At 34.4% G+C, this 27,861-nt stretch overlaps 1 protein-coding gene across 1 annotated transcript; it reads right to left on the minus strand.

The window, feature by feature from the left end:
- Positions 1–1,845: 1,845 nt before the first annotated feature.
- Positions 1,846–27,861, minus strand: LOC145641833 (uncharacterized). Its single transcript, XM_081692814.1, has 18 exons — positions 27,501–27,861; positions 26,789–26,980; positions 26,494–26,649; positions 25,736–26,029; positions 23,002–23,216; positions 22,833–22,907; positions 22,661–22,727; positions 21,070–21,395; positions 18,166–18,399; positions 17,876–18,063; positions 16,240–16,381; positions 16,010–16,118; positions 13,066–13,168; positions 12,769–12,958; positions 9,446–9,544; positions 9,314–9,372; positions 7,398–7,503; positions 1,846–2,245 (listed from the first exon to the last, which is right to left on the minus strand). Exons 1-18 carry the CDS (start codon positions 27,730–27,732, stop codon positions 2,081–2,083), a joined length of 2,952 nt encoding a protein of 983 aa, XP_081548940.1. The 5' UTR covers positions 27,733–27,861; the 3' UTR covers positions 1,846–2,080.

The raw sequence follows: 27,861 nt of genomic DNA on the forward strand, positions 1-27,861 counted from the left end.
TTACTTTTATTTTTTATTTTATGTCTTACAAATAATACCGTTTTGTTGCAGAAAATAAAAACGGAAGTTTTTTTTTTAAACACCAAAATACAATATTTGCTTACTTCAAAAGCAAATATTCGCAACATGACTTAATATCTTAATACTTGATATACTTCGTATATAACATCTAATCATTATTTTTAACTTTCTTTTTTTCTTTAATAATCTCGTAAAATCATCAAACGTAAAATATTTTACGGTAAGATACAAGGAATGTCCCTCCTATTACAGGAGGGGTGGGGTGAGGATCGAACCCAGGTCACTCCTGAGGGAGATGGAGGGACTAACCGTCCCTTAACTTGCATGAATACATAGCTTACACACTAAACCAAAAGTTCGAGATGACAGGACAAAAAATGACCAATATGATGAGTGCAGAGGCCTTCCAAAGGGAGGTTTGATAGGTACCTGGACATACATATCAAGGGGCATAAGAGACATTTCGCATGAAATTTACCCATCTCTCTCCTCCTTTCTCTCACCCCCATGTGCTGAATTTAAGTGTACCACTGGGTGATTAATAGTATCACTAGATGATCAAATAGTATCATTGAACATTCAGTGGTATTATATATTCATTCAATGGTACTGTATATTCATTCAGTGGTACTAACTACGTGTAGAAATAGTATCACTACATAGTCAATGATATTATATAAGCTTTCAGTGGTACATTTAAAACTGGTCCCACGTGCCCATCTCTCTCCTCCTTTTCTCCCACCCCCATGTGCTTTACAATACTTTTCAATATTTTAATGTTTGATATGTATTTGCACATACATATCAAACCTATATTAGTACTTCCTCATAAACAACATGTATTTGTTGGACAAAAATTTCCATATTTATGATCTTAATTTAACAGCTCATTTGAATCTAACTTTATAAGTTGCTAACAAAGTTTTTGATCTTAATTAATACGGGGGTCTACTCTGTTGGCCCATTACTAATTAAAGTACCTATTCAGTATAACTCATACTTTCAAGTCTTACACCTCGACATTTCAACTACTTTGATTTTAATATTGATCAAGCATTTAAAATATTATTTAAAGTGGTATTAATTTGGAAATACATGACAAAATCAAGCGTCGATCGGTGTAATTAATGTTCATTTTCATTTAATATTTCTACTTGTAGCTAACTTATCCAACGCCTCTGGGGCATTCGTTAGCTTTTGCCTTTAATTATTTACCCTTCTGTAACACGAAAAAAGTAGTGTTATAGGTGTCAAAACTCACCCGATCCAAACGAATCTGACCCGAGTAATTAGCATGACTTAATTTCAAAGTACACCCAACCCTATCCCAACGTTATTGAACTCAACCCAGACATTCAAATTAACACCTCTATGTTGTACTTTGACCGCCTGACTTTTACAAAGTTTATAGAGTATTTTCTCTTTTCATGATAAATATGATAAATGTATTAGTTTGATTATATAATAAGTAATCAACACTGTTTTCTCTTTTCATTTCAACTGTCAGTAGACCCTTTCCAATGGTGAGACTTGAGTGAATTTTTTTAAGAGAGAGTATTTTTTACAAAGGATACCAATAAGTTGGTATATAAACTTAGCAACTCCAAAAGAAAATTGTTAAATTTAGATATTCAACTTTGTGCCTCATTTGACAAAAAGTGTTGACTCTTATCAGTACTATAATATGTTCTGTAATTTATTTAAGTTTTAATTTTATTTTTTTTCTAAAAAAACATTATAATATGATTTGGTAGGCCATAAATTGAAAGTGACATTGGTATACTTTAGAAAGTCTCACCATTAGGAAATTAGACTTTACATGAGTTGCTAAATTGAAAAGTGGGTTGGGTATCACCATTGAGGTGAAAAACAACCCATTTTGTATTTCAATATTCAAACTTGACTCTCACAATTGGAAATGTTCTAAAAGACAAACTAATTAACTAAATAATACTCCATACCATGTATACGCTAGATGAAGTATGGTACTATACAAATGAAAACTATGAGGAAAAACACAAAACTAATAAAACCAAACTATGAGCCAAAAATCCATACGTTACACTGACTTCCGGGACAGTGAAGCAGCAGATTTGATTTGGATGTCCTTGGTGTATATATTTGTCAATGCAAAGAGCAAAAGCACAAACACGACTTGTGCGCTCATTATACCAAAGTGGCTGATGCTGTTCCCGATTTCCATCCAACTTCCAGTATTTCGAACCTGCTCCATTGAAAAGTTTTGCCATCAGTGAAGTTTTGGCCATTCATATTTCATAATAGTGGTAAACACCATTCTTTTAGCAACATTCAGAAATCAAGATATCATAGCTGTTGAAAATACAAACCTTAAAATAGCATTTTTATTACTCCCTCCATTTTTAAATACTTGCTCCATTTCTCCATGCGCGGAGTTTTAGGAGAAATTGGAGAAAATAATAAAATATGAAGGTAGTGGGGTTATAGGAAGAATTAAAAAATGTAAAAGACAAAAGTAGTAGAGAAGATTGGAGAGAGAATACATGTTGGGTCCACTAGATGGAAGAAATTAATTAAATATTGTAAGAGATTTCCAAAAAAAAGGAAATGGAGCAAGTATTTAAAAATAGCCGCAAATGAAAAGTGGAGCAAGTATTTAAAAACGGGGGTTAAAGATGAGAATAATTCTCGTCCTTTGTTTAGTAATTCATAAGTTATATATATAGAGTTGTTCTTTTCATTGGAATGTGAGGAAGGAGAGATAAAAGAAGGTAGTTGATAAGAGAGAAATTAAAGGAGAGATATAAAGAGATGTAATTTAATTCAAAGAAGTATATTTTGTTATCTCGGGTTGTAACCCATATGAATTCTTTCTTATAATCCTTATTAATATTTGAGTTAGCAATTCGTAAATTGTTATAACTCCTACATTTGGTATCAGAGCCACGTTATTTGCAATATCTCAAAATGTCTACAAACTTTGTTCAACCACGAGACCCCAGTTTTCAAAAGACCAATATGAAGATTGGTGCATCAAAATGAAAGCATTATTTGGTTCCTAAGATTTGTGGGAAATTGTTATTGATGGGTTTGAAAATCCATCAGATGAAACAAAAGCGACATTAACTAAAGAGAAGAAAGATGAGTTGAAAGAAAATCAAAAGAAAGATTAAAGAACACTATTTTTTTTATCTACGTAGGATTAGATCGTGAAACATTTGTAAAAATATCAAATGCAACCACAAGCAAGGAATCTTGGGATAATCTTGCAACTATATTTAAAAGAGTCGAGAGAGTTCGAAAAATTCGCTTACAAGCACTACGAGGTGATTTTCAAAATGACTAGTAATGAGTCAATCTCTAAATATTTTTCTCGCCTACTTACAAATGTTAACCAACAAAAATTAGATGGAGAAAAGATCGAAGATAAAAAGATTGTTGAGAAAGTACTTCGATCATGCAATAAAAGATTTAACCATGTATTACCTGCGATAAAAGAATCAAAAGATATTGATTCATTATCAATAGAAGAGCTTATAGGGTCTCTTCAAGTACATGAACAAAGAATTCGGAAAAATGATGAACCTGACATTATAGAGCAAGCACTTGAATCAAAGTTGTCATTAAATGAAAAAAGTGGAAATCGACGAGGCGGATTTCGTGGACGAGGAAGAGATCATAATAACTACCAACCTCGCAACCAAAGTAATAAGAGAAGCTTTGGCCAAGGGAGAGGGTCAAGCAGAGGAGGAAAGAGTTTCAACGAACACGGTAAATCAAAAGACAATCAATGCTATAATTGTCAAAAATATGGACATTATGCAACTGAGTATTGGAGCAAACAAAAGGATCAAGGCAATCGATTAAATTTTGCTGAATCATCAAGAAACAATGAAGAAAGTCCTACATTGTTACTAGCACATGAGGAAGCTAGTAATCAGCAAGACTTGTGGTTTTTCAATTCTGGAGCTAGCAACCACATGTGTGGGAGAAAAGAATTTTGCATTAACCTTGATGAAAAGATTCAAGGTAATGTAAGTTTGGGAGATTCATCCAAACTACAAGTTGAAGGTAAAAGAAAAATACAATTTTTTCTTAAGAATGGAAATGAAGAATTGGTACACACAGATATATGTGGACCATTGGAGCCAATATCTTTGGGAGGTAATCGCTATTTTATTACCTTCATTGATGATTATAGTAGAAAATTGTGGGTGTATATGCTGAAGCAGCTCCATTTGATACATTCGCACAATTTAAGCCTCGAGTTGAGCTAGAAAGCGGATGTAAGTTGAAAACACTTAGGTCTGATCGAGGGGGCGAATAAACATCAAATATATTCAAATATTTCTGTAGAGATTAGGAATTAGATAACAATTTACAGCCTCCTATACACCACAACAAAATGCAATTGCCAAACGGAAAAATCGAACAATTTTAGACATGACAAGAAGCATAATTAAAGAAAGAGGATTGCCAAAGCAATTATGGGAAGAAGTTGTTACATGGACAACCTATATTCTAAATCGTTGTCCTACAAAGAGTGTACAGAATATGACACCACAAGAAGCATGGAGTGGTGAGAAGCCAAATGTTGAACATTTTCGAGTGTTTGGGTGCATTGCCTATGCCCAAGTACCCGAGGCAAAGCAAAAGAAGTTAGATGATCGTGGTGAGAAATGTATTTTCATTGGATACAGTTCACAATCTAAAGCTAATAAATTATACAATTCAATCACTGGAAAGTTGATTGAGAGTAGAGACATAATCTTTAGTGAAGGAGAATCATGGAAATGGGATGACCAAGAAAAGGAAAAGGAGAAAGAGAAAATTGTGTTTGAAGAGTATAATGATATTACATAAAAGAATTCTGAACAAACTAGATCAAGGAACATAAGAAATAATAATGATTCACCATCACCATCAACTGAAATCAGATTCATCATAAAAAAAAAACACCTGTTAAAATGAGAAGTCTTAGAGACATATGAAGAAACAAATGAAGTTGCTTTATTCTACTTATATGCAGACCATGAACCCATTAATTTTGAAGAAGCATTAGGAGAAGAGGAATGGAGATCTGCTATGAAAGAGGAGATCCAGTCAATAGAGAAAAATGATACATGGGAATTGGCTACATTACCAGAAGGCCATAAGGCCATAGGTATAAAATGGGTTTATAAGATAAAAAGAGGTGCAGATGGAAGCATTGAAAGATACGAAGCAAGACTTGTAGCAAAAGGATACAAGCAAAAGTATGGTGTTGATTATGATGAAGTATTTGCTCCTGTAGCTCGTTCGTTTAGACACTGTAAGAATGATGATCTCACTTGCCGCACATCACAAATGGAAGATATATCAACTTGACGTTAAGTCAACATTTTTAAATGGAGTTTTAGAAGAAGAAGTTTATGTGGAACAACTAGAAGGTTTTGTCATCAAAGGAGAAGAAAATAAACTGCTTCGTTTGAAAAGGCACTTTATGGTTTAAAGCAAGCCCCACGAGCTTGGAATACACGTATAGACGGATACTTGATCCACAATGGTTTTATTAAGTGTCCATATGAACATGTTGTATATGTGAAGAAGAATGGTGATGATATTCTTATAGTAAGTTTATATGTTGATGATCTATTATTCACCGGCAACAATCCAAGTATGTTTGATGATTTCAAAACGGCAATGTTCAAAGAATTTGAAATGACAGATTGTGGGCTAATGAACTTCTTTCTAGGCATTGAGGTAAAGCAATCTGAAGATGGAATTTTCATTTCGCAAAAGAAATATGCGAAAGAAATACTTGAAAAGTTTAAGATGGACTTAGGCAAACCCATGAGCACTCTTGTAACGACAGGAATGAAAATGACGAAATCAGGAGAAGGAAAATTGATTAATCCAACTTTATACAAGAGTCTTGTTGGAAGCCTAAGATATTTAACCATAACTAGGTCAGACATAGTATATGGAGTCGGGCTTGTTAGTAGATACATGGAGACACCGAAAGAGTCACATTGGTGCACTGTAAAGAGAATAGTAAGGTATATTAAAGGTACCTTAGATTATGGAATGTTCTATTCTTATGGAGATGAAGCAAAATTATCTGGTTATTCTGATAGCGATTGGGCTGGAGATCTAGATGACAGAAAAAGTACAACAAGATATGCATTTTATCTAGGATCAACTGCTTTTACTTGGCGTTCAAAAAAACAGCCAGTAGTGGCATTATCAAGTTGTGATGCAGAATATATAGCATCTCCATCTGCGGTGTGTGAAGCATTATGGTTAAGAAATCTCCTACAAGAACTTTGTCATGCTCAAGAGGAGTCTACAATAGTGTATGTTGACAATGTGTCAGCAATAAAACTTGCTAAGAATCCAGTACAACATGGGAGAAGCAAGCATATTGATACTTCAAGAACAAGTTAAACAAGGAACAATCACACTGAAGTATTGTAATACAGATGAGCAAGTTGCAGACATATTTACGAAGCCTCTATCTCTAGACACATTCAATAGATTGAGAGAAATGCTCGAGGGGGTGTGTTGAAAATACAAACTTTAAAATAGCATTTTTAATATTAGATTGTTGTTAATAGCATTGGCTTAAATGATTAGTTGTTCAAGATGAGAATAATTCTCGTCCTTTGTTTGTTTAGTAATTCATAAGTTATATATATAGAGTTGTTCTTTTCATTGGAATGTGAGGAAGGAGAGACAAAAGAAGGTAGATGATAAGAGAGAAATTAAAGGGGAGATATAAGGAGATGTAATTTAATTCAAAGAAGTATATTTTGTTATTTCGGGTTGTAACCCATATGATTTCTTTCTTATAAACCTTATTAATATTTGAGTAGCAATTCGTAAATTGTTATAACTCCTACAATAGCAAAATCAAAAATGCATATTACCAATAGTTCTCACAACTAGTACTACAAGACTAACACTTGACAGCTGCTTGACAATCAGTCAATCAAGGGAGAGATTCAAATTTATCAACCAAGTGAAGAAGGCTTAAGGCAGATAGCTGATTTTAGCATAGTTAACAGTTGAATGGCTAAGGAAGCATGTCGCCATTGCAGGTTGCAGCACCATGAAAAGAAGTCCATTCAATTAGTCATATCAGTCACTAAAAAGATAGTAGCATAGTTAACAAGCTGAAAAGCATTCATCTTTGGGGTATTTCTGATTTAAATTATGGCTTTTGGGAGCCTTCAAACTATTAAGAACGCTTTATTATACTACAAGATTTGCAAAACCTTCAAACTTTAAGCTTTAAAAGTAATAAATTTGATGGTAAAGCAAGGACACAAGTATCAACCGCAGTTTTAGGGTTATTAAGGATAAGAGCAAACAGTATGACAAATAAAATAGAAGAGAAGGGTCAACGGGTGACATACCAGGAAGAAGAAATGGATAGTCATGACGTCCGAGAACAGTATGACAAGAAAATACAATCCCAGACGTGGGACTCGAATAAGTTTGGTTATGGCACTGAAGGCACAGCTGTGTACAAGATAAGAATTGTCAGTGCCAGAGCAGAATACTAGACAACAGCAAAGCAACAATATAAACTTAATCAGTAATTACAGCTCCAGCACAGAGGAAATAGCTAATTATGCAATCCTAAAGTCTACACCACATGCAAAGGTTCATTTCGATACATGTATAAGAAGACAAAGTCCAAGAGGCTTCTCTTTTTCCATGAAAATTTCAATCATACTGAGCACACATTATTGTTGGCAAGATCAATTTACAAAAGGTTCACTATTTATCATTGCCGCTTGATAACGAGCAGGCCAAATGTTCAGAATAAATGTTCATTTGTGAGAGAGCAAATACCACCATCACAAGGAAAAATGTGTTGTCATGTACCACAGTTTAAAAAATAAGAAAGTGCAACCAAAGCATGATGCCCTAAGGTAGATGGGTCAAGTTTTCACAAGTTAATACTACTTCCGTTACACATTATTTGCAACAATTACTATAAATGACCGGTACACATTACTTGCAACAAATTTTTTCTTTCCTTCTATAGTAAGTTTTTTTGTGTGATTTTACAAAATTAGTCTTACTTTTTTTAAAACACCCTAATTAAACTACTGATTTTATCTTATTAACTTAAACCTTAAAATCCCGTGCAATGCACGGTTGTTAAATATTGTTGACAATAATATTACAAAATATTAATAATTCATTTAAATATATAGGGAATATGATTGTCAATATGAAAAGAAAATATCATAAGATATTGTGGGAAAATTTTTCACAAGGTAATGACAAGTGTCATTGAGGATTTGCTTTTAGTAAAGGTTAATAGATTAACTTAACCATTTCCACCAAAATAATTCTCCTTCCATCTAAATTCATCATCACCTTCATTGGCAACCACCACCACCACTACCACCGATATCCAATCTTTGTTCATCAACCAAGAAATTTCTCTCTTTGTTCATCTCCCCTCAATTTGACCGCAACAATCTATGGAAACCACCACCATCACTGGAAGTCACTGCCGCTGATGTCCCCTTGCTTGTGGCTGCCTCCGTTTTCTCTCTCTTTCTTTTCTTGTTGTTTCGTCATTGCCGTTGAAGCTCAAATTTGAAGATTTTATGGTCAAATTTGAACATGAAAACTCTAGATCTTGAGTTTTGATGGTTAAATTTGACGAATTAAAGCTTTAATTGATGAATTAGTTTGTCGTTTACATCCCTTTAGTTTATATTTTTAGGGTTGCATTTTTCTAGGGGCGGGATTTTTGGGTTCGCCAATTTGTGGATTGTGGGTTGTGTGGTTGTGGGTTTTGGGTTCACTGGTTGTGATTTTTGTGGTTCTAGATTCGTGGGTAGTGGGGTTGTGGGTGGTGGTGGGTTATGGGTGGTGGTGGGTTGTGGTGTTGGTGGGTTGTGGTGGTGTTGGGTGGTTTCGTGGTGCTAGGTGGTTTCATGGTGATAGGTGGTGGTGTTGGGTGGTTTCGTGGTGATAGGTGGTGGTGGTGGTGGTGGTTCGTGAATTCAGGTGCTGGGTTGTTGTAAACTTTGATTTTTTTTTTTTTAATTTTTTTTTTTTTTTTTGGTACAAAAGACATTTACTATGGTGCTGCTACAAATGAATTTGTGGCCTTGTACCCTGCACACTCTAACAACAACAATCATCACAGCAACTAAACTACCTTCACCTCTTTTTATTTATTTATTTATTTATTTTATCTCAATAGAGTTAGCACATATGCAACACTGTCATGAGCCATCACGACCAACAAAGCAGTAAGCCAGCAAGACATATTGCACATAGAGCTGATGGAAGAATAACTTACATTACAAGCATGAAGGGAATAAATAGCTTGAAAATCAGAAGGGCTGCCATCAAGAATGGCTGCAACACATCAACGTTAGAACAGTTTGAAAAGCAAAGTCAAGCAATTTTAAGGGTTCATTCCTTCACTTACACTAAAGACGGTGATGAAGCGGTACACAGATGATATCTCAAAACTAGCTATACTTGCAAAGTTTCCCGTGCCAAAAAATGCAACATTGAACAAGACCATCTGGATAGTAACCATTGCACTTGTTACTAATGATAGAATAATCCAAAATAGAATGTAAACTTGACCACAACTGCTAGGTCATATAATAGAAGACACTACAGCAAACATACATACTAAGCCATAAAAACCTATCTTAATGCTTTAAACAGGCATGCATATAAATGCTGACATGTCACTTAGTTCACCTGACATGTCAGGTTAGCTAGAAATGCTGCCAGAAGTTGAGGGTTATACTTGCCAGTCACAACTCACAACTATATGATACAGGGAACTAAACAAACAGAGAGCTTCAGCGTTGTAAGAGTGATGCTGAGCATTAAGGGCAAGGTGATATTATCTTCCAAAAGTTTAGATCAACCCAAGAATCTGTGAAGCCAATATATCTTTACTTAAAGGTTCTCTAATTTGGTTGGATAACCCAACTGTTCACTTTTTGAACTACTAAACTACTCAAAATGAATGTTGTGATTTAGAATATATGAGCAACCAATAGAAAAGTGTCCCTTCTCTTGCCTATCATGGGCACTAGGAAGGTGGATCTACTTTGTCTACAAATGCTAGCTTGTCAAGTTTTTTCTTCTTGTATATACCAGAAAAATGAGGCCTCTAAAACTACAAATAAATTGCTATGTCCAAGCCAAATTAAAAAAGCAACAATGAATTTATAACAATGGCGGATATTAACCAAATGCAAGACTCGATATTACAATTTAGGATTTTCGAGAAAAGTAAGGAAACGATAACATAGATAATATTAATCCTACGTTTAAACTAAAAGAATGGCCATTAATTTACATAATTATTTTTAAAATTTGAGCTAGAAAAAGATTTAATGAAGCTTATAAAAACTAAAATAACAGTTATTAATATATATATGTTTATTTTAAAATTCCGAGCTAGAACAAGATTCATTAAAGCTTATAAACAAATGCGAACAAATATATAGACAACTAGAAACAAGTTGTTCACGAGCATATACAAATTGAGCACTTAGTTATTTGAGCTAGACTACTTATTAACCAAGTTCCACATTCAATAATTAGGATGTCTCCTCCATTGAAAATTCTTATGGACAATTTGTACCCAACTTACACTAAGTACATGACAATAGCATAAACCCTCTTATCCCGTCAAAAAAAATATAAAAAATAAAAAAATAAAAAAGCATTAACCCTCTTATATTCAATGCAAGACAATTGCATAAAAAACGGATATAGAAGAGAACATACAACTAAAAGGTAAATCTCAAAGTCCACAGTGAAATTTTTGATTTTTTTATAAAAACCCTACCCTTCATCAAACTTTATATGGGGAAAAGGAAAATATAGTGGATAAAGGTGTCGAATCCTGACAATGCACATCATCCATTATGCAAGGAGAATTTATTTTCATAGTCAGCTTCCAAAATGAATACTAGAGGGGCAACACACAATCAAAAGACAAACCCCCCAGCCTTAGTTACACAATCTAATTCAATAACAATAGACCCCTTTTCTCCATCCACTACTAGGGATGACAATGGGGCGGGTCGGATGCGGATGATCGGTACCTCCATACCCATACCCGCCTAAAAATCTTATACCCATCCCCGCCCCACCACTTGTGGCGGATACAATATCCACATCCATTCTCGCCCCGCCGCGTACAAGATAGGATTCATCCCCACCCCACCACTCGCTTGGATATCCATATCCACCCCATACCCGCCCCAAAACCGCCCCCAACCCATTGCCATAATGACGTATTGTGGTATCACATTTATGACGATTACATCAAATTAGGTTAAAACATTTGAGACTCTTATTGTTTGTGTTGATTGGGCCTTGGAGGGTATCAAGTTTCATAAAATTTAAACTCTTCTAAAGGAAATATGGGGGGGCAGGCATGGGGCAAGTCTACTCTAAAATCCATACCCGCCCCATCACCCATGGCGGGTACACATTTTATACACATCACCCGCCAAACCTCCCTCCATTCCCGCCCCAATGGGGCGGATCTCCCATTTAACCCAACCCACTGCCATCCCTACCCACCACCCCCCTACTCCCCTAACATAGTGATCATGTCCAAAATTGTAGACTACCATGTAAGCGTATCTAATAGTCATGTTTTTTCTTTATCAATTGTTTTGTCCATCATGTCCAAAATTGTAGACTACCATGCTTTTACTTGTAATAGAAACTACTATACATGGACTCATCTCCTTTTGACCAATAAGAAAAGCATTATTAAAAAAACATAACTAAAAAATAGCACATAATGATGCTTTGGTCCTATACTCCTATGATAGTAGTAAATTTTATCATATACTAACTACTACTCCCTTTGTTCCTTAAAATTCTTATCATTATGATTGTGCGCATTTGTCAATGCATTACTTTGATCATCAATATCGTTAGTTTCACATTAGTAACATGTATGACAATACAATATTAATAAATTATTCATTGTCACACAAAAAAAAAAAAAAAAAAAAAAAAAAAAAAAAAAAAAAAAACCAAAGTGAAAATATTATGTTGCATATATTGAAATTAATTTAGAAGATTCCCTCATCTTTTGAATGGTGTCAAGATTCCAAATAGGAAGAACAAAGAGAATAGCGACTACTTTGTGTATCAAGCAGTTATGCTACCAATAAAGGTGTAGCACATTGCACACATATTTGACTTTTGATTGATAAAGCTTTATAAACATAATCAAAGCCTTAACCCGCATAAGTGGGGTCGGCTACGTGAACCAAAAGTGATTATTCCGTATAGTTATCCACAAAAATCATCCTCCTCTACACCTTACGATCAATTACCTCATTCTCATGCAAATCCATATGCTTCATAATTGAAATTGCACAAGAAAGCAATTATCATTTCAAGACTAATACTTTGCCAATAATCCAGAATAAATAAGAAACACCAGCGTAAAAGCTTTTGCAGATAGATTGTACACCCTCAATTCCCTTACAAGTGCAATTAGAGGGGATGCACGTTGTTTCGGGAGATGAGAGTTGTAAAGAGTAATTAAAAGGGGAATCTCCATGATGAGGAGAGAGAGATAGAGAGAACCCTTGGCCAATTAAGTGATGGTACAATTATTTCGCAACTTAAAAATAACAAAAATAACAAAAAAAAAAAAAAAAAAACCAGCCATGCAAAAAGACTGAGCTGTCTATGACTTGAATTAGTAAATACCTTAAATTTTCTTGATAAACATGAAGGAGAGTGACTTACAAAGATCAAACCAATTCTTGCATCAGACAACTCCAAAGATCTATCCTCATTCTCAGTAGGGACCTCTTCAACCACACTATTTGAAGAAACTAAATATCTTCTCGCCTTACTTAAATAGAGAATTGTATTTTCAAATAGTACCCATGCCATAAGTACTAGACCAAGTGCAGCATAAAACAGTGCTTCATAGCTACAATTTTCAAAAGTTGGAAAAATTAATTACTGCTTCCAAACATGGTTAAGCACAATAAGTTGACTAAGTAGGTTTCATTGCATAAATGGAGAAAGCAGATTTACCCAATTGATAAAAGCAAAAATGCTGGTGCAAATCCAAGGAAAATGGACGTTAATCTAGACAAAAGGCAAGGTGCTGAAAATAAGGGGAGAATCATTGAAAATCCTATCAAGTGAAACATGAAAAGTGTTAGCATAAGTCTCGAGGCCAAAACACCTCCATTAAACTCAGAACAGTAATATGTAGTTTTTTATTTGTTCATTTTTTAATTAATTTAATTGAGGGACAATCTCTCTCTCTCTTTTTTTTTTTAAGGGAATTCAGGGGTAATCAATTGCAAGTAGGATATATTTAAAAAAATAAAAATAAATAAATAAAAAATAAATAAAAAATAAATAAAAAAAAAAAATTAAAAAAAAAAAACTAAAACTTCAATGTACCAATCGCAAAACCACTATTAAAACTAGACTTAGAAACACTAATCACACAGTAACTAGAAGAAAACAAATAAAGTATTAATATACTAAGGGGCCGTTTGGTTGGGGGTATTCATCAAAGGGAATGGGAATCAACTGAGCCGATTCCCTTTGTTGTTGTTTGTTAGACACTTTCTTTCATTCCCTTTACCCCCTCCATTACCCCAAATCCTTCTAACTTCATTCCCCATCCCCCCCTAGACTTTCTCATTCCCTTTCCTTAGCCACCCATCCACCACCACACCCACACTAGCCACCACCCTTTTAACTTACCCTCACCACCCAACTGCCACCAGTCACACCTCCACCGCCATCGCTGCCCTTTCCCCGACCACCTCCACCCCTTCCCCGACCACCGCCGCCCACCGATAAGACCCAGATCTAACACCCTCACAATTTCACAAACCCAAACCCACCAGCTCACCATCGTCGACACCCCAGATCGACTCACCATCCCCGAGACCCCCACAACCCAAACCCACCACTGCTAACACCCTCGCCGAGAGCAGCAGCGAGCAGTGAGCAGCAGGGCGAGCAGCGGCGAGGGTAGAGAGCAGCGGCGACAAGCAGCAGGGGAGCGTTTGGTGGGGGGCGAAGGGCGGTGAGTGGTGGTTGGGGATGTGCGGCGAGTTGGTGGGGGGCTGGGTGGTGGCTGGGAAATGTGGGAATTGAAGAAATAAGGTGGCTGTGTGGTGGTTGTGTGGTGGTGAAGTTGGTGATAGTGTTTCCCTTTGTTTTTAAAACAAACAACTTACATAATTTTGGGTAATTTCATTCCATTCTCTTTCTTTCCCTTTGTTCATTCCATTCCGTTTACCCCGTGTAAACCAAACGGCCCCTAAACCTTGTCTAGAAAGAAAGTAAATGTAAATGACTAGTCTCAACTCTCAATATGCAAGAGTGGGCAAAACAACTTTAGGAGATGTCAGCTTGAAATGGCAAGTTCTCAGAAATATGCTACTCCCTCCGTATTTATTTAAGTAAAACGTTTTGACTTTTTTGCACTACTCACCTAATCCAGTTTGACTAATGTTAGTGATTTATATACATAACAAAAATTACAGTATTGTGGTTATTTGTTGGAATCGTCTCAATGAATAGATTATTAAGATTCAATTGTTATAATTTATACTTCTCAATAATTATGGAACTTTGATTGATGGAATGAATAATCATAGATATAATGGTCAAAGTTTTGCATTAGCATACGTTGATACGTGCACATGAAAAACATTTCACTTACAAAAATAGTAAAATACGGAGGGAGAATATTTGTAGAGAATTTCATTTGACGGAGAAGAAACTGTCAAGTTTTAAGATTAAACATGCCAGCTATATACAAACATCAAAGTTCTGATGTCATTAATTTTTTTCTTCTAATGTTCAAAGTAACAAACTAATTAAGCGGGTCATAATTCTACTATATTAGTAATATATTAGTCACCTCAAATTTAAATTACTCCCAGCACATCAGTAAAATAAGGTCACCACAACTTTAAATTACTCCCTTAATCTCTTAATATTAAGAAACATTTCTAGTTTTTCTACTTTTAGACATCCAAACTTCAAATAAAAGGCCACTTTCATAGTTCAGCAAGTTAAAGTTTGGACTTTGGACTTCATGTACTATCCTTGATAAACCAAAAATCACATGGAAACAAGAGATGCAGAATTATAAACAACGAAGAAATACAATGATATTTATTCACTCAATCGCTTAGAAATGCACCCCAATCAAATTTAGGGACGGATGCAGTACAAAGTTAGTGCAGACACGTTTACTTACTAGACCTGCAGAAGAAGAAGAGAGTGGCAACACTCCTTTTTCTTTTCTTTTTATCCCCTTTTTTTCATCAGCAGCAAATCAAGAAAATTTTCCATATGGGTTCGAATTCTTTAAATAAATAGAATGAAATCAAACAGCATAATCCAAAATACAAGTTACTACTTAGAATTTGGGTTAATTTGTACATGTAAAAATATAATAATTACAACTTCCGGAGTCACTAAACACACACAACGAAATCAAATAGTGTAATCCAAAATAGGTGTGCACATATTACACAAGTTACAATTAAATTCGATGACTCTTCCATGTGTTGAAAGCAATATATTACATCATCATCTTTAACTTGAAAAAAAAAAAAACGATAAATGTGACAAAATCCAAGGTCAACACAGGGAGCTTAAGGAGTGAAAGTGAGACAGAGAGGAAGATGTTGGAAATCTTGGAAAATTAGGCTTTGTTGGTATTTTGGGTACTGGTTAATTCCCAAAAAAGGATGATAGGCATAACTAAACCTGCTGTTGTTGATATATTATGTAGTGCTCCTATTGTTGGGCTGTTAAAAGTATTATAAAATAATATTCGTATTGACTTTTATCTAATAACTCAAAAAACTTGTTAGATTTTTTCCAGATCCAGTATGGGTTCAACTGAACACATACTGGATCTGCCACTGCTTTTTAATACTTTTGGGCTCATGTCTCAAGGTTGAAGAAAAGGATGAAGATGAAAGAAAGATCATACCTGCCACAAACCAATTTGTTAACTGATGAAATACAAGTAATTCTTGCTTTTGAGTTCTGTGTGATGTTGATAGAGAGAGCATCACTGACGATAAACCCACCAAAACAGCCTATGTTTTTTGAGAGAAGAAGCATCAGGAGTCTGTTCATGTTAGTCACCAAGGAGAAGAAAGAACCTGGTGAATAAATTCATATCAATGGAACTGGCATTACTATAACAAATCGATGTACCTGCAGAGGAAAAAGCATTGGTAACTTCGGCTTGGTCAATTCAGGATTTATGATATTCTGAAAATATTTATTCTCTCCGTAGCACAATTCTAGCCATCTTGCAGCTAGTCCAATTAAAATAATCAAAGCTCCACAAAATACACTGTAAACAAGTAAAACAGACATCAGCATCATCTTTTACCTCATAATCAACAAGTTAAACCCAGGTTTCTGATTCCAAATTTGATTGTGAAGGTTTAATAATGTGATATTCTAAAATAAAAAAAGTTTAGATCATGTTTTTCAATAATAAAACATTAACATATTTGCTAAAACCATATACTATACATGGTTTATGGCATCATAGCAAACAAACACTATTTTTATTTCCGATTAATGTATCTGCAGTGAAACATGCCAAAAATTGAGTATTTGTCTTACTATTTTTCAATATACAATTTAAAGTTTATCTAGAATCAGACATACAAGTTCAGTTAACTACTACTTATTCTCATAATTATTTAATTTTGCTTTAAATATCCTCTATCGAGTATCAATATAGCTTTCTTTTAACCATATATTTCCTTCATCTCATTTCAGTTGACACATATCCTTTAGGCATGTTTTCTAACACATTATATCAATTTTAATATCTTCAATTATCTATAACTAAAATTTATAATTTTGATATATGGAAAATTGAGACAAATATAATAAGACCACACACAGATACACACAACCACCTCACACACACGCATACGCACACGCCCACGCCCACTCACACTCACACTCGCACGCGCACACGCACACACGCTCAAAGGAGGAATCGAGGAAAGTGGTGGTAATGGAGGAAAGCCATGGAGGGGATGGAGAGATAACGAAGTGAGAAAAGGAAAGAGAGAGAAAGAAGTGGGATTTTTATTTTTTTTTGCTAGCTTTAATTAACATAATTAATAAAATAAAAATAAAAATTATGTTTTAAACTAAAATATAAAAAGGTGACACATGGATTAGCAACGGGTATAACGGGTAGGATGATCGGTTGCTAGGGAAAAATGGGTAGCTAAGGTTGGATTAGAAATAATCAAAAAGTAGGATTATTTTAGAGGACAAAGCAAAGCTTGGATTATTAAAAAATAATCAAACAGTAGGATTATTTTGGAGAACCAAGCAAAGCTTGGATTATTCTTGTTAAATTTTCCCAAGTTATTTTTTTAAAAAAAAAAGGTTATCAACGTTCTAAATCTCAAAATAATAGTAATAAATAATTATTTAAATAATAAAAAATTAAAGCTATGTTTCTCTGGAAGGTCGTGTTTATGGGAATGTTAAACTATAAGAAAAAACGCTAAATTAACCATAAAAATATACACTTGCATGTTTCCAAAGGTTGGAGGATAAATATCCACATATTTTCTTAAGTTTCTAATAATTTATAAACTGACTTTATATGGTATAAATGGTGTCTTATATGGAAATAAATTGAACTCAGTATGTCTCATTCTCTCCCCTTCCTCTTCCCCAAATGCAGACATGGTGAAAGATTATCTTTATCAATAATACAAGGCAAGAATGGTTAAGTTGGCAAAGTTAAATACCCACACAAGGCATATGGAACCAAAAACAAATAAAAAAAGGATGTGAGAGAAAACCTTACACTAAGAATGTATTATCAGGAATTTCTGCAGGCATCAATGTGAAAATTGATAACAACCAACATGATACACACACAAATCCTGGTATCCATGATTTCCACGGAATTGCACGATAAAGATATAAGGGAGCTACACTACCAACAATTAGGAAGCACCAGGTGTACAGCTTCCTTTCTGTAAAGCTGTGTACCTACACAGGGGGTAAACCGTTCAAAGTAAAAATTTAGAAGTTTCATCAATCATTTAAAATTTCAATGAATAGCATTTTTAATTTGTTTAGCTAAAACCATACCAGAAATTCAAGAATAATCAATGACACAATGCCATAAGCTAGAAGTTTGATAAAGTAAGCAAATTTCTCCTTCTGAAAGCTTCTCAGTAAAGCATTTAAAAACTGGTATTGACTTAAAATTTGTGTCCAAAGGAAAACGGTCATTGCAATGTAAGCATGATAGAGAGGAGGCGAACGCTCAACAAGCAGTATTATAGAAAATGCCCCCATCAGCAAACTTCCAAGTATATAAACCTGCATGAAGAAATATTGTAATATTATAACATAAAAAGCAATTAAAAAAAAAAAAAAAAAAGGTTATTGACATCGTTAAAAGAAGGAAATACAATTATTCTTACAGATAAACTAACAAGAATATAAAGTATGATGTTTCAAGCCAAGGCATTTGGAATACTCCAAAATGCAGACATAATGCAAAACAAGTTAAATGCTTCGATCTATAGACATTAGAGCATAGCATATGTGTTGAATGTTGAATAATGTTGACAGAAGTAAATATAAATATCAACTGGAAGATAGTGTCAATTCAAATAATATGATGCTTTTTCATTCCATGATTACCATCTAGTGAATTTAATGCAAATAATATCAAACGATCAAAAAACCCAACTTAGTACCTAGTATTTCAGTCATACAGATAACAGCAGTAACAGGAATTAAAGTAAAGTGACAAAGCCCAAATTCATCACAGACAATATCAAAGCTACAAATTAATTTCTAGCAACAAGGTAAATAATCACCAGAAAAAAATATTGAAGAATCAAAATTTTCTCTTGAGTTCATTTTGCTACATTTAAACTAGGGGTGAGCAAAAAATCAGGGTACCCTGAAACGGAACCGAAACCTGTTAGGAACCGCAGGTTCCGGAACCAAATTCTGTACAAGAGGTTCCGGTTCCGGGTAGCAAACTAGAGAACCTGTTGTAATAGGTTCCGGTTCAGGTTCTCAATATTTTGGAACCGGAACCTGTAGGGTACCCTGTACTTGATAAAAGTATCACTTAATTTCAAATTATACACTAATTCTTACTCAATTTTTAAATAAAAAATATCAAAATTACAATTATAAAAATATATATATTAAATTTGTTAGACAACTACTATTAGTTTGTCTTATTTGCAAGTTGCAAACATTATAAATTAGTGACCAACCAGTTTTTTATTAAAAATTCCGCGAAAAAGTTAGTGAGTATGTTATAATACAGGGTACCCTGAACCGGAACCTACAGGTTCAGGTTCCGGTTCCCAATTTCCGGGAACCTCTTCAACAGGTTCCGGTTCCAGTTCTCATTTTGAGGAACCTGTTGCAACAGGTTCCGGTTCCTGGAACTTTTACAGGGTACCCTGTAATGCTCACCCCTAATTTAAACCATACAACTAAAACTTAGCTATGGATTATTCTCACTAGGGTCTCCTAGTGATACTTGTACCCGTAGCAGAATTTTCAATCCATATCCATGCCCTACTTGGACCCTTAGGGTCTAAAATTTTAAGACCCTTACCCGGACCCTATGGGTCTAACAGGGATATGGGTCCTTCACTAGCCTTTTTTCCCAATTTTTAATCGTTTATTTATTGTTGTACGATTGCATGTATTACACAAAAAACAAATAAACTAATACATAAGAACATGACCGATTAATTGGACATATCGTAAAACAATTAATAAAATATATATATTAGAATGATAGATAAACAAATTATTATTATCCATAAGCACATTACAATTATAGTTTTGTAAAATTAAGTGCACGAATAAGAAGTTAATAGCCTACTATTTATAATTGTCTTTCGTATCATACTCGATTTCATCATTAACATCCTACAAAATCAACATCCTTAAGATTTTTTTCTATTTAATTTTGAAACTTTGTCCAAGTTAATATATTATGCGGGTCTATGTACGGGTCTGGGTCTAAAAACATCATACCCGGACCCTTACTCTACCTGATGCCGCCTAGACCCATACCCTACCCAGCTACCCGTAACCATAGGTTCTAAAAAAATAAGAGCCATACCCGTATTTTAGGGTAGGATCCGCCAGGTCTGGGTAGGATCCCAAACCCATTGCCATACCTAATTCTCACAAATTCTCATAGACACTCCTAATTGTGCAAGTCCTTGAAGAAGTTACTGCACAAGCTGATTGTTTGATACATAAAATCAAAAATGGATTTGCAGAAATAAGTAATAATTTAATGTTACACTAGAACATTGAGAGTATGTTTGGAAGGAAACTCATGTGTAGAGAAATTTAGGGGTACAGATGGACAGTTATAACTAAAGTCAATTAAGCTGAGATAAGAAACTGCCATACTGCAAAGACTATACTCTATTGGGTTGTTATGGTAGAGCCAAGCTGAGTAATTAAGCAATACAACTGACTTTTCAATCTATTTAATTGGGAAACTACTCTGAAATAAATATCTTGATGGAATGGTAGAACCGTAGAATTTCATAATATGCGGTAGACACAAGCTAATTGACTTACATCTTTTGTAATTGTTAGTTTTCTTCACGTAAAATAATTCACACCAACATTCTTTCTTTACAGTTTCATAGCGTCCTCTTCTCCTGACACATATCAGTATCTCGCAAAGAGAGCAAGTTTTACATGAATAGGCATCAGTTTTACATGACACATATTAGTTCCTCACAATATCTTGATGGAATGGAAGTAGAGTGCTCTAATAGTAAATTAAATAATTAAAAATTAAAAACAATCACAACTCCACAAGAATGGAATACATTATGCAGACAAATTATGGAAGTAGAGTGCTCTAGTAGTACAAAAATATATAACAATCACAACTCCACAACAACGGAACACATCTGCAAGTATCACAGAAAATTGGAGTTAAGAAACGAAAAAGAGGCAATCAGTAGGCATGTATTCTATGCATACCTTTCCCATCTTTTTGTCCACTTGACCAGCTTCCTCTCTGTACATTATCTGACCAGGCAAGCTAGTATATGATTGCAGCACGTGGATCACTAGATAAAATATCCAACCAATGTATCCAAGAATCACTACTGTCATGAGCATCATCCAGTCATAGGTTTGAAAATAATGAAGTCCTTCAAGCGCCAGTTTTCTGAGATTTTCAGATAGTTCCATCGCACCATGATAGTCTTTAGCAGAGATAAGGTCTTCAATTTTATCCAGAATCGCTGAATAGTTGGCCAGAGGCTTGAAAGTCTTAAAAAATAAAGAATTTGACTGTTTAACATCTAATTATTGTTAAGGAAAATAGTACTACCCACTAGTCACTAGATGTTACAGTCCACGACAAAATCAAAAGGAGCACACGAAAACATGAACAATGAACTATTACACCTACAGGTTAGTAGCATTAACATTCAAATATAACAATACAGAGTTCAGCAGGGATAAAATTACAAAATAAAAGAATAAAAAGAAAAAAGAACTATGACAACAAGAACAAAATTTAATAATCTTAGCAGTAGTTGTAGAAACAGAATTACTACTCTGCTTATATGAGATGGATGGTCCTAGATACATTGCACAAAATTGAGACAAAAGATATTACAGTGACAATCCGGAACCGCAAAACAATTAAACTTTATAAAGTAACATCTCATGGATAGCCTGCATACGAGGCTGCCTAAACCCTCTTCCTCCTTTATAAGACTAAGACACTGTCATCTTATATTAATTGGCAAACTAGGTCTCAGCTTGTAGCCCAGTATAAGAGAGGGAAGGCTTGATTCCAGCCTGTAAGTTTAACTCTTCACCTATTCCTAAAAACTCACATATTACAGCAATCACTTTTATAGACAGGCGTTTGTTTTGTAGATTTTAGGTATGAGGTATGAGTTTTGAATGATGATAACCCATACCATATGCTTATTTTAGAGAATTTCAATTTTTAAACTCATACCTCAAACCCACATGGTATGGGGTTAGAAAACCCGAGGGGGGGGGGGGGGGTTGTATGGCTTATACCACACCTCTATTTATTTTTTGAAAAAAAAAAATCATTCTTAACCATCAACCAAACACAAGGTATATAAAAAATCAAGTTCCAACCCTATGCCATCGTTTTTCATTCTTGATTCCAAACCATACACTCACACCCTCTCCCATCTCTTGAAATTTTGAATTATGAGATTGCTGGATAATAATGGGAAAAATGGAAATTCACTTTTATTAAGTTCTAAGCATTAAGCATACGAAAACACCACGATGCCAAGTAGTTCTACCACTTGCTTTGTAGATCCAGTACTCATAAGATATAGTAAGAAGCTCTGTTATTTCAGAATACAGGCAGCTATTATAGACAACTTATCTGTATCTCCTAGTACTAAGTGTAACATAACATCAGTACAAAAAACTAGTTTTCCCAAAAAGTAAGTAAGCTGTTATTTTCTTGTAGAAACAGTTCGTGATAACTTAGACAAGAAAACAATATAACATGTGCATAAAATGAAAAAATGTTGACATGGAAAGTATGAAATCACGGCAAAAAGGATACATGACATGCGGAGAAATTGATTTAAAATTTGTTTGGTATTAGCAAGCACAGCTTCAACTTCTTCAGCCTGGAAACTTTCAGTTAGTGGAATAAAGTTACAAAAAGAAATAATAAACAGATAATATCTTTCATACTGTTAAAGTATAGTGAAACAAATAATCTCTGAGCTTACCTCATTGAAGTCAATGTAATCAAGAGGTAAGCTTCCAACTGAGTTTACAGGACATGACTGACCAAGTAGAGTGGACTGTTAATAAGACAAACAAGAAATGAGAATAATACAAATAAGCTATAAATAAATAAAGAGGCATCAAACAGATGATCAAGGAAGATAAAACAACCATCAATGGTGAAATATCAGCCTGATTGACATCAACCCTCTCTATGCCATCAAGACCCCATTCATTTGGTGTTGGTGTGTCATGAGAATGCTCATCAACAAAACGGAAACCGCAATCAGAATGGTTGCTTGAGTTAAGCCTGGGAGTTTTCACTCCTGCTCCCCAAGCAACAAGGGGAGTATCAGTGTTTGAAGGATGTCCATCCCCATGACTACCTATGCATCAGCTTCAACAAGTCGAATGAAAAGCATAAGCACAAGCATATCAGATAAGAGTATGCAGCATATCAAAGTTATTCACTATGCTGGAATTGCAGCTTTTGATAATCTAGCATGCCTGATCTTTTATTTCCTTCTCCTTGATTTTGCCTACTCATTAACCAGCTCGTTATAGTCCATTAAAGTGTTTGAAATCCTTGAAGCAGTAGGCTGGAGTAGGCAGGAGGGAAAAAGTGTTTGTTGTGGGAATCTAGGTATAGACACATCATCAACTAAGGCACGAATTCTGTTATTCTAGATTCATGAACGGATGAACCACCAATTAAAGTCAATTATATACTTGTCCTTAAATTTACCAAGAAAAAAGAGATATTAAGAATTATGTCGTGATATGCACTTCAGTACTTCAATTTTTTCATTAATATTGGTTTCCGTAGAGGTTCCTCCACAAAAATACATAAAGAAACAGCTGAGTCATCAGTACAAATAGAAAGAAACACAATTCCGTAGCATTCATCTATCATTTATCACCATCATCATTAAATATTGTACTTAAGCCCTGAATGCTTAGTTGGATTTGTTATTGAACAAGACAACCGCTTAATTTCACAACTATAGACTTAATTTCACAAATATAGCAAGATTAAAGTTTCACATTGATAATGTTAACATTTAGATCCTCTGATAACAATAAGTCAATAATGACAGAATTTTCATGTCTTTGATTTAGTGAAGCTCAAAATCACAAGGAAAGATAGAGATTTTATGATAGGAAAGTTAGTGAAGCTCTGGAGGGAGGCTTCATTCGAACTTTCCGCATTCATTGACAAGTTAATTGTTTTTCTTTTGCGAGGTTAATTAAAGAGATCAACTATGTGGGAAATAGAGTCAACTGGATATCAGAGGAGTTTCAGCTCAAATAGCCAACTAAGTGACGCTATAATTGAACTAGATATCTTGCCTGAGATTCTTTTCTTATTTGTTGGGGTGAGTTGATTAAATTTAAATACAAGATTGAATGTTTCAATGATATTGTACTGCTCTCTATCCTACTATAATGAGAAAAGGATATGAAAGAGGAGAAACAAACTGAAAAACTGATGATGGCTTTATGGGTTTTAGTTTAGCCGTCCATTCTTGGAAGTGAAATGGTGAACAAAATAATCACTCTAGGAAACAAAACAGACAACCAAGCAATTTGTAGCTGTACCGGGAAATTAAATAAGGTCTAAGGCTCTAAGCACATTTTGATATAATATTGACAGCAATATAGATAAGGAAGCACACAAAAGATATAAAAACACACAAGATATAGGAATGGTACTCTTATATTTTATCGATGTCTTTTGAACATCATTAAACAACTAACAAGCCTCCTATACTCCTACGTAACATTACTTGTAATAAGTAGAAAATTACTACTCCCTCCATTCTACATTGTTGGTTATGTTTGGTATCGGTTATTAAAGAAAAGAAGATAGTGGAAAGCAATGATTAGATATCACATATATCAAGTATTAAGATATTAAATATTTGTTTTGGGTGTACATAAAAATTTTGGTAATTAGGAATAGTTTCTTTGGGAGTAGGTAAATATATTGGTAAATGGGAATAGTCGCATTAGAAATATGTAAATTTGAGGGAAAATGTGTAAAAAAATTATTTAGGAAACTATTGAAACGTAACCAACAATATGGAACGGACGGAGTAACCATCAATAGTTAACATATAGTGTGTAAGAAAAAAAAAAAAAAAAAAAAAAACCCCACACATATAGTGTGTAGAAGGTGTTACAACCACCATACGACCATAGTTAATGGATGTCTTATAAATTACTTGACATTGCTGCACCTATTTTTCCATTGTTTTTGTATTCTTTTGGGTCTAACAGTTAGTCCAATGGATGCTTTATAAATTACTTGACATTGTTGCACCTATTTTTCCATTGCTTTTGTATCTTTTGGGCTAAACAGTTAGTCGCTACGGACATACTGCTCTAAATCTAATAATTCAGGGCAAAAGAAAAATCGAAACCTGGAGTTAGAGAGACTTTAAATTCAAACAAAGGGTAAAGGGAATTGCTAAGTTGTCAATCAAGAATCAACAAAGGGAAATCAGGATTTGATTCGCATCTTGTTCCCTTGTTCTAGTAAAGCCTCTTTTTATATATAAAAAAAAAAAAAAAGGAAAATGTTATACATAGCCCTTAGGGCTACATATAAGCATTAAATTTACACTTGAAAATCGTAAAAAGTTAAGAAATAATCAAAATATAAACACTAATTAATGCGTGTTTTTGTCATGAATTCCTAATTTAATACAATTTCCAAGAGTGTATTTAATGCTTATATATAGCCCTTAGGGCTACATATAGCATTACCCTAAAAAAAAAAATAATAATAAATAAATAAAAATATAAGGAAATGAAGAAAAACAAAAATAAAAAGCAGATGGAGAGGAATAATATAAGAATCAATTTTAAAGAGAGAAAAAAATATTAATTTTGAGTCTCTGACCTTTGTCACTCATCCCATGGTCTGCTGTAAAGATGTATGCAGTCCGATTGTCCTTGAAATGATCCTCCATTAGATTATAAACTCTCTCAGCAATGCTGTCCACAACCTTAACATTATTGAGATAAATAGAAGAGAATGGGCGATGAGCATGACCATTTGAATCACAACCCAAAAGGTGCAGAAAAATTGTAATGTCGTCCTGCTTAAGTAAGTGCTTCAAGTTCTGGTCTTCCTTAGAATTGTTCAAAAGGCTTTGAAATTGATCAAAGGACCATTCATCCAAAAATGATGCATCTGCATAAACACTAACACTTAATCAAGCATATTCATGAATTTCCAAAAAGCGATTACAAATTAACTTTAAGACAATTCACTAGTCGCTAGTCTAAGTGAAAATTCAGGCGCGTAGACAGAGCTAATATCAATATGTTATCTTATTGAATAGATCATTGCTCACTATATACATATTGAGTTGAGATAATCCAAATATCTGACTTCAATTTCTCCCAACAAGTGTTGAAATGGGAGGCAATGTTGTAGTAACTTCACCAAACATAATACTAGACCTTTACAAACAATCAGAGCTCATTTTGCACAAAAGTACCTGTTAGAAGTAGTTCCAAACAGATAACCACAATAGACATATCAGAAACTTATCCAAGTGAAGAGTCTGTACTCATCAGCTCACATATAGTACATCTAACCAACTGCCAACAAGAAACTACAAGTGACATATTCAAAACAGATATATAAAGTACCAGTGGCAAAGTCCTCAAACTCATGAGGATATGTTTTCCATGTGCTGTGAGGCAACGCGCCACAGAATATTGGCACAATATCAGGGCTGCCGTATGAAAATGTATGACGGCTGCGGTTGAATACTGAATCAAATTCAACTGGATTAGCTTTCCACCCTGCATTAACGAACAAAACAGATTTAGACATAAAATATTGTCTGGAGGCAACCTTGCAAATTTTATCTTGAAAAACAAATTGATCAATTTGAACAAAGGAGCAAGTTAAACAAAAAGATGACGGATATAAAGTAAGTACCTTTTGTAACAGCACTAGGATCTTCATAAAAACCAGCTATAATAGAGACATGTCCAGGCCTTGACTCTGTTGGAGGCCTGGCATGGGACACACCCCAACGCCCTCGTTCTTTTATCACACTTCTAAGGAAAGGTGCTCGGTAATTCCCTTCCTCATCCGGCTCATAGAATTTGTCAGCTCGCAAACCATCAGCTGCCATGTTCATTATAAGGGTTTCCAACTTTCAATTTACATCATGCACAAACTGATAGTCATTACTCATCAAACCTCATGTAGTGTTCCAAACCCTTACTATTAAACAGTCATTTGGTTTCACAACTAGAATTTAATTGACAAGCATAAAACTGCACTTTCATGATGGAAGCATGATCAACAACACTCAGAACATAAATTCCCTTTCAAAACATAAATTAATGAACCAACTTCAAAATTAATGCAAACCCAAATCATATACTAATCATATATTCTAATCATCTAAATCAGCATTAAATATTGCATTATAGAAGCATAATCATTTGCATTGGAACATTCATCTGTTCTCAAACGATAAATTGCTACAAACCCCAGATCATAATTTCTAACAACCAACATTATAATCAAAGAAATGCCACTTCAAAGTAAAAATTAAAGCAAACCCAATTCATATAATCCAACAAAATATCAAAACAAGCTATAAATCATCAGATTAATGGGTAATAAAATAGCAAGTTACCAACAAGAAGAACGAGGCGTTTAGCAGGAGGAGAAAACCGGGGTTTGACTGGATCCATGCCATGAACAATTGGAGATTTGAAGTAAATGTCGAAAATGCTTAACATATAAACAGCATGAAGAACAACTCCCAAAAGTACTAGCCATTTCTCTCTTCTCTTCACCCAAGTTCTGTTAATTTTGGTTTTCTTCCTTAATCTCATGCCTTCTTCATTGCTCACATTGTCACCCATTTCTCTCTTCTTCTTTCTCTTGATCTTGAATTGGGCAAAGGGTGTTAGGCTTCTAAACAAAGCTTATTAGTTGACGCTCGTCTTTGCTCTTCCCTCTAAAAAAAGAGAATTCTATTCTACAGTTTGGGT

This window comes from Chenopodium album, chromosome 8 (assembly GCF_948465745.1).
Source record: "Chenopodium album chromosome 8, dcCheAlbu1.1, whole genome shotgun sequence".
Taxonomy (NCBI): domain Eukaryota; kingdom Viridiplantae; phylum Streptophyta; class Magnoliopsida; order Caryophyllales; family Amaranthaceae; genus Chenopodium; species Chenopodium album.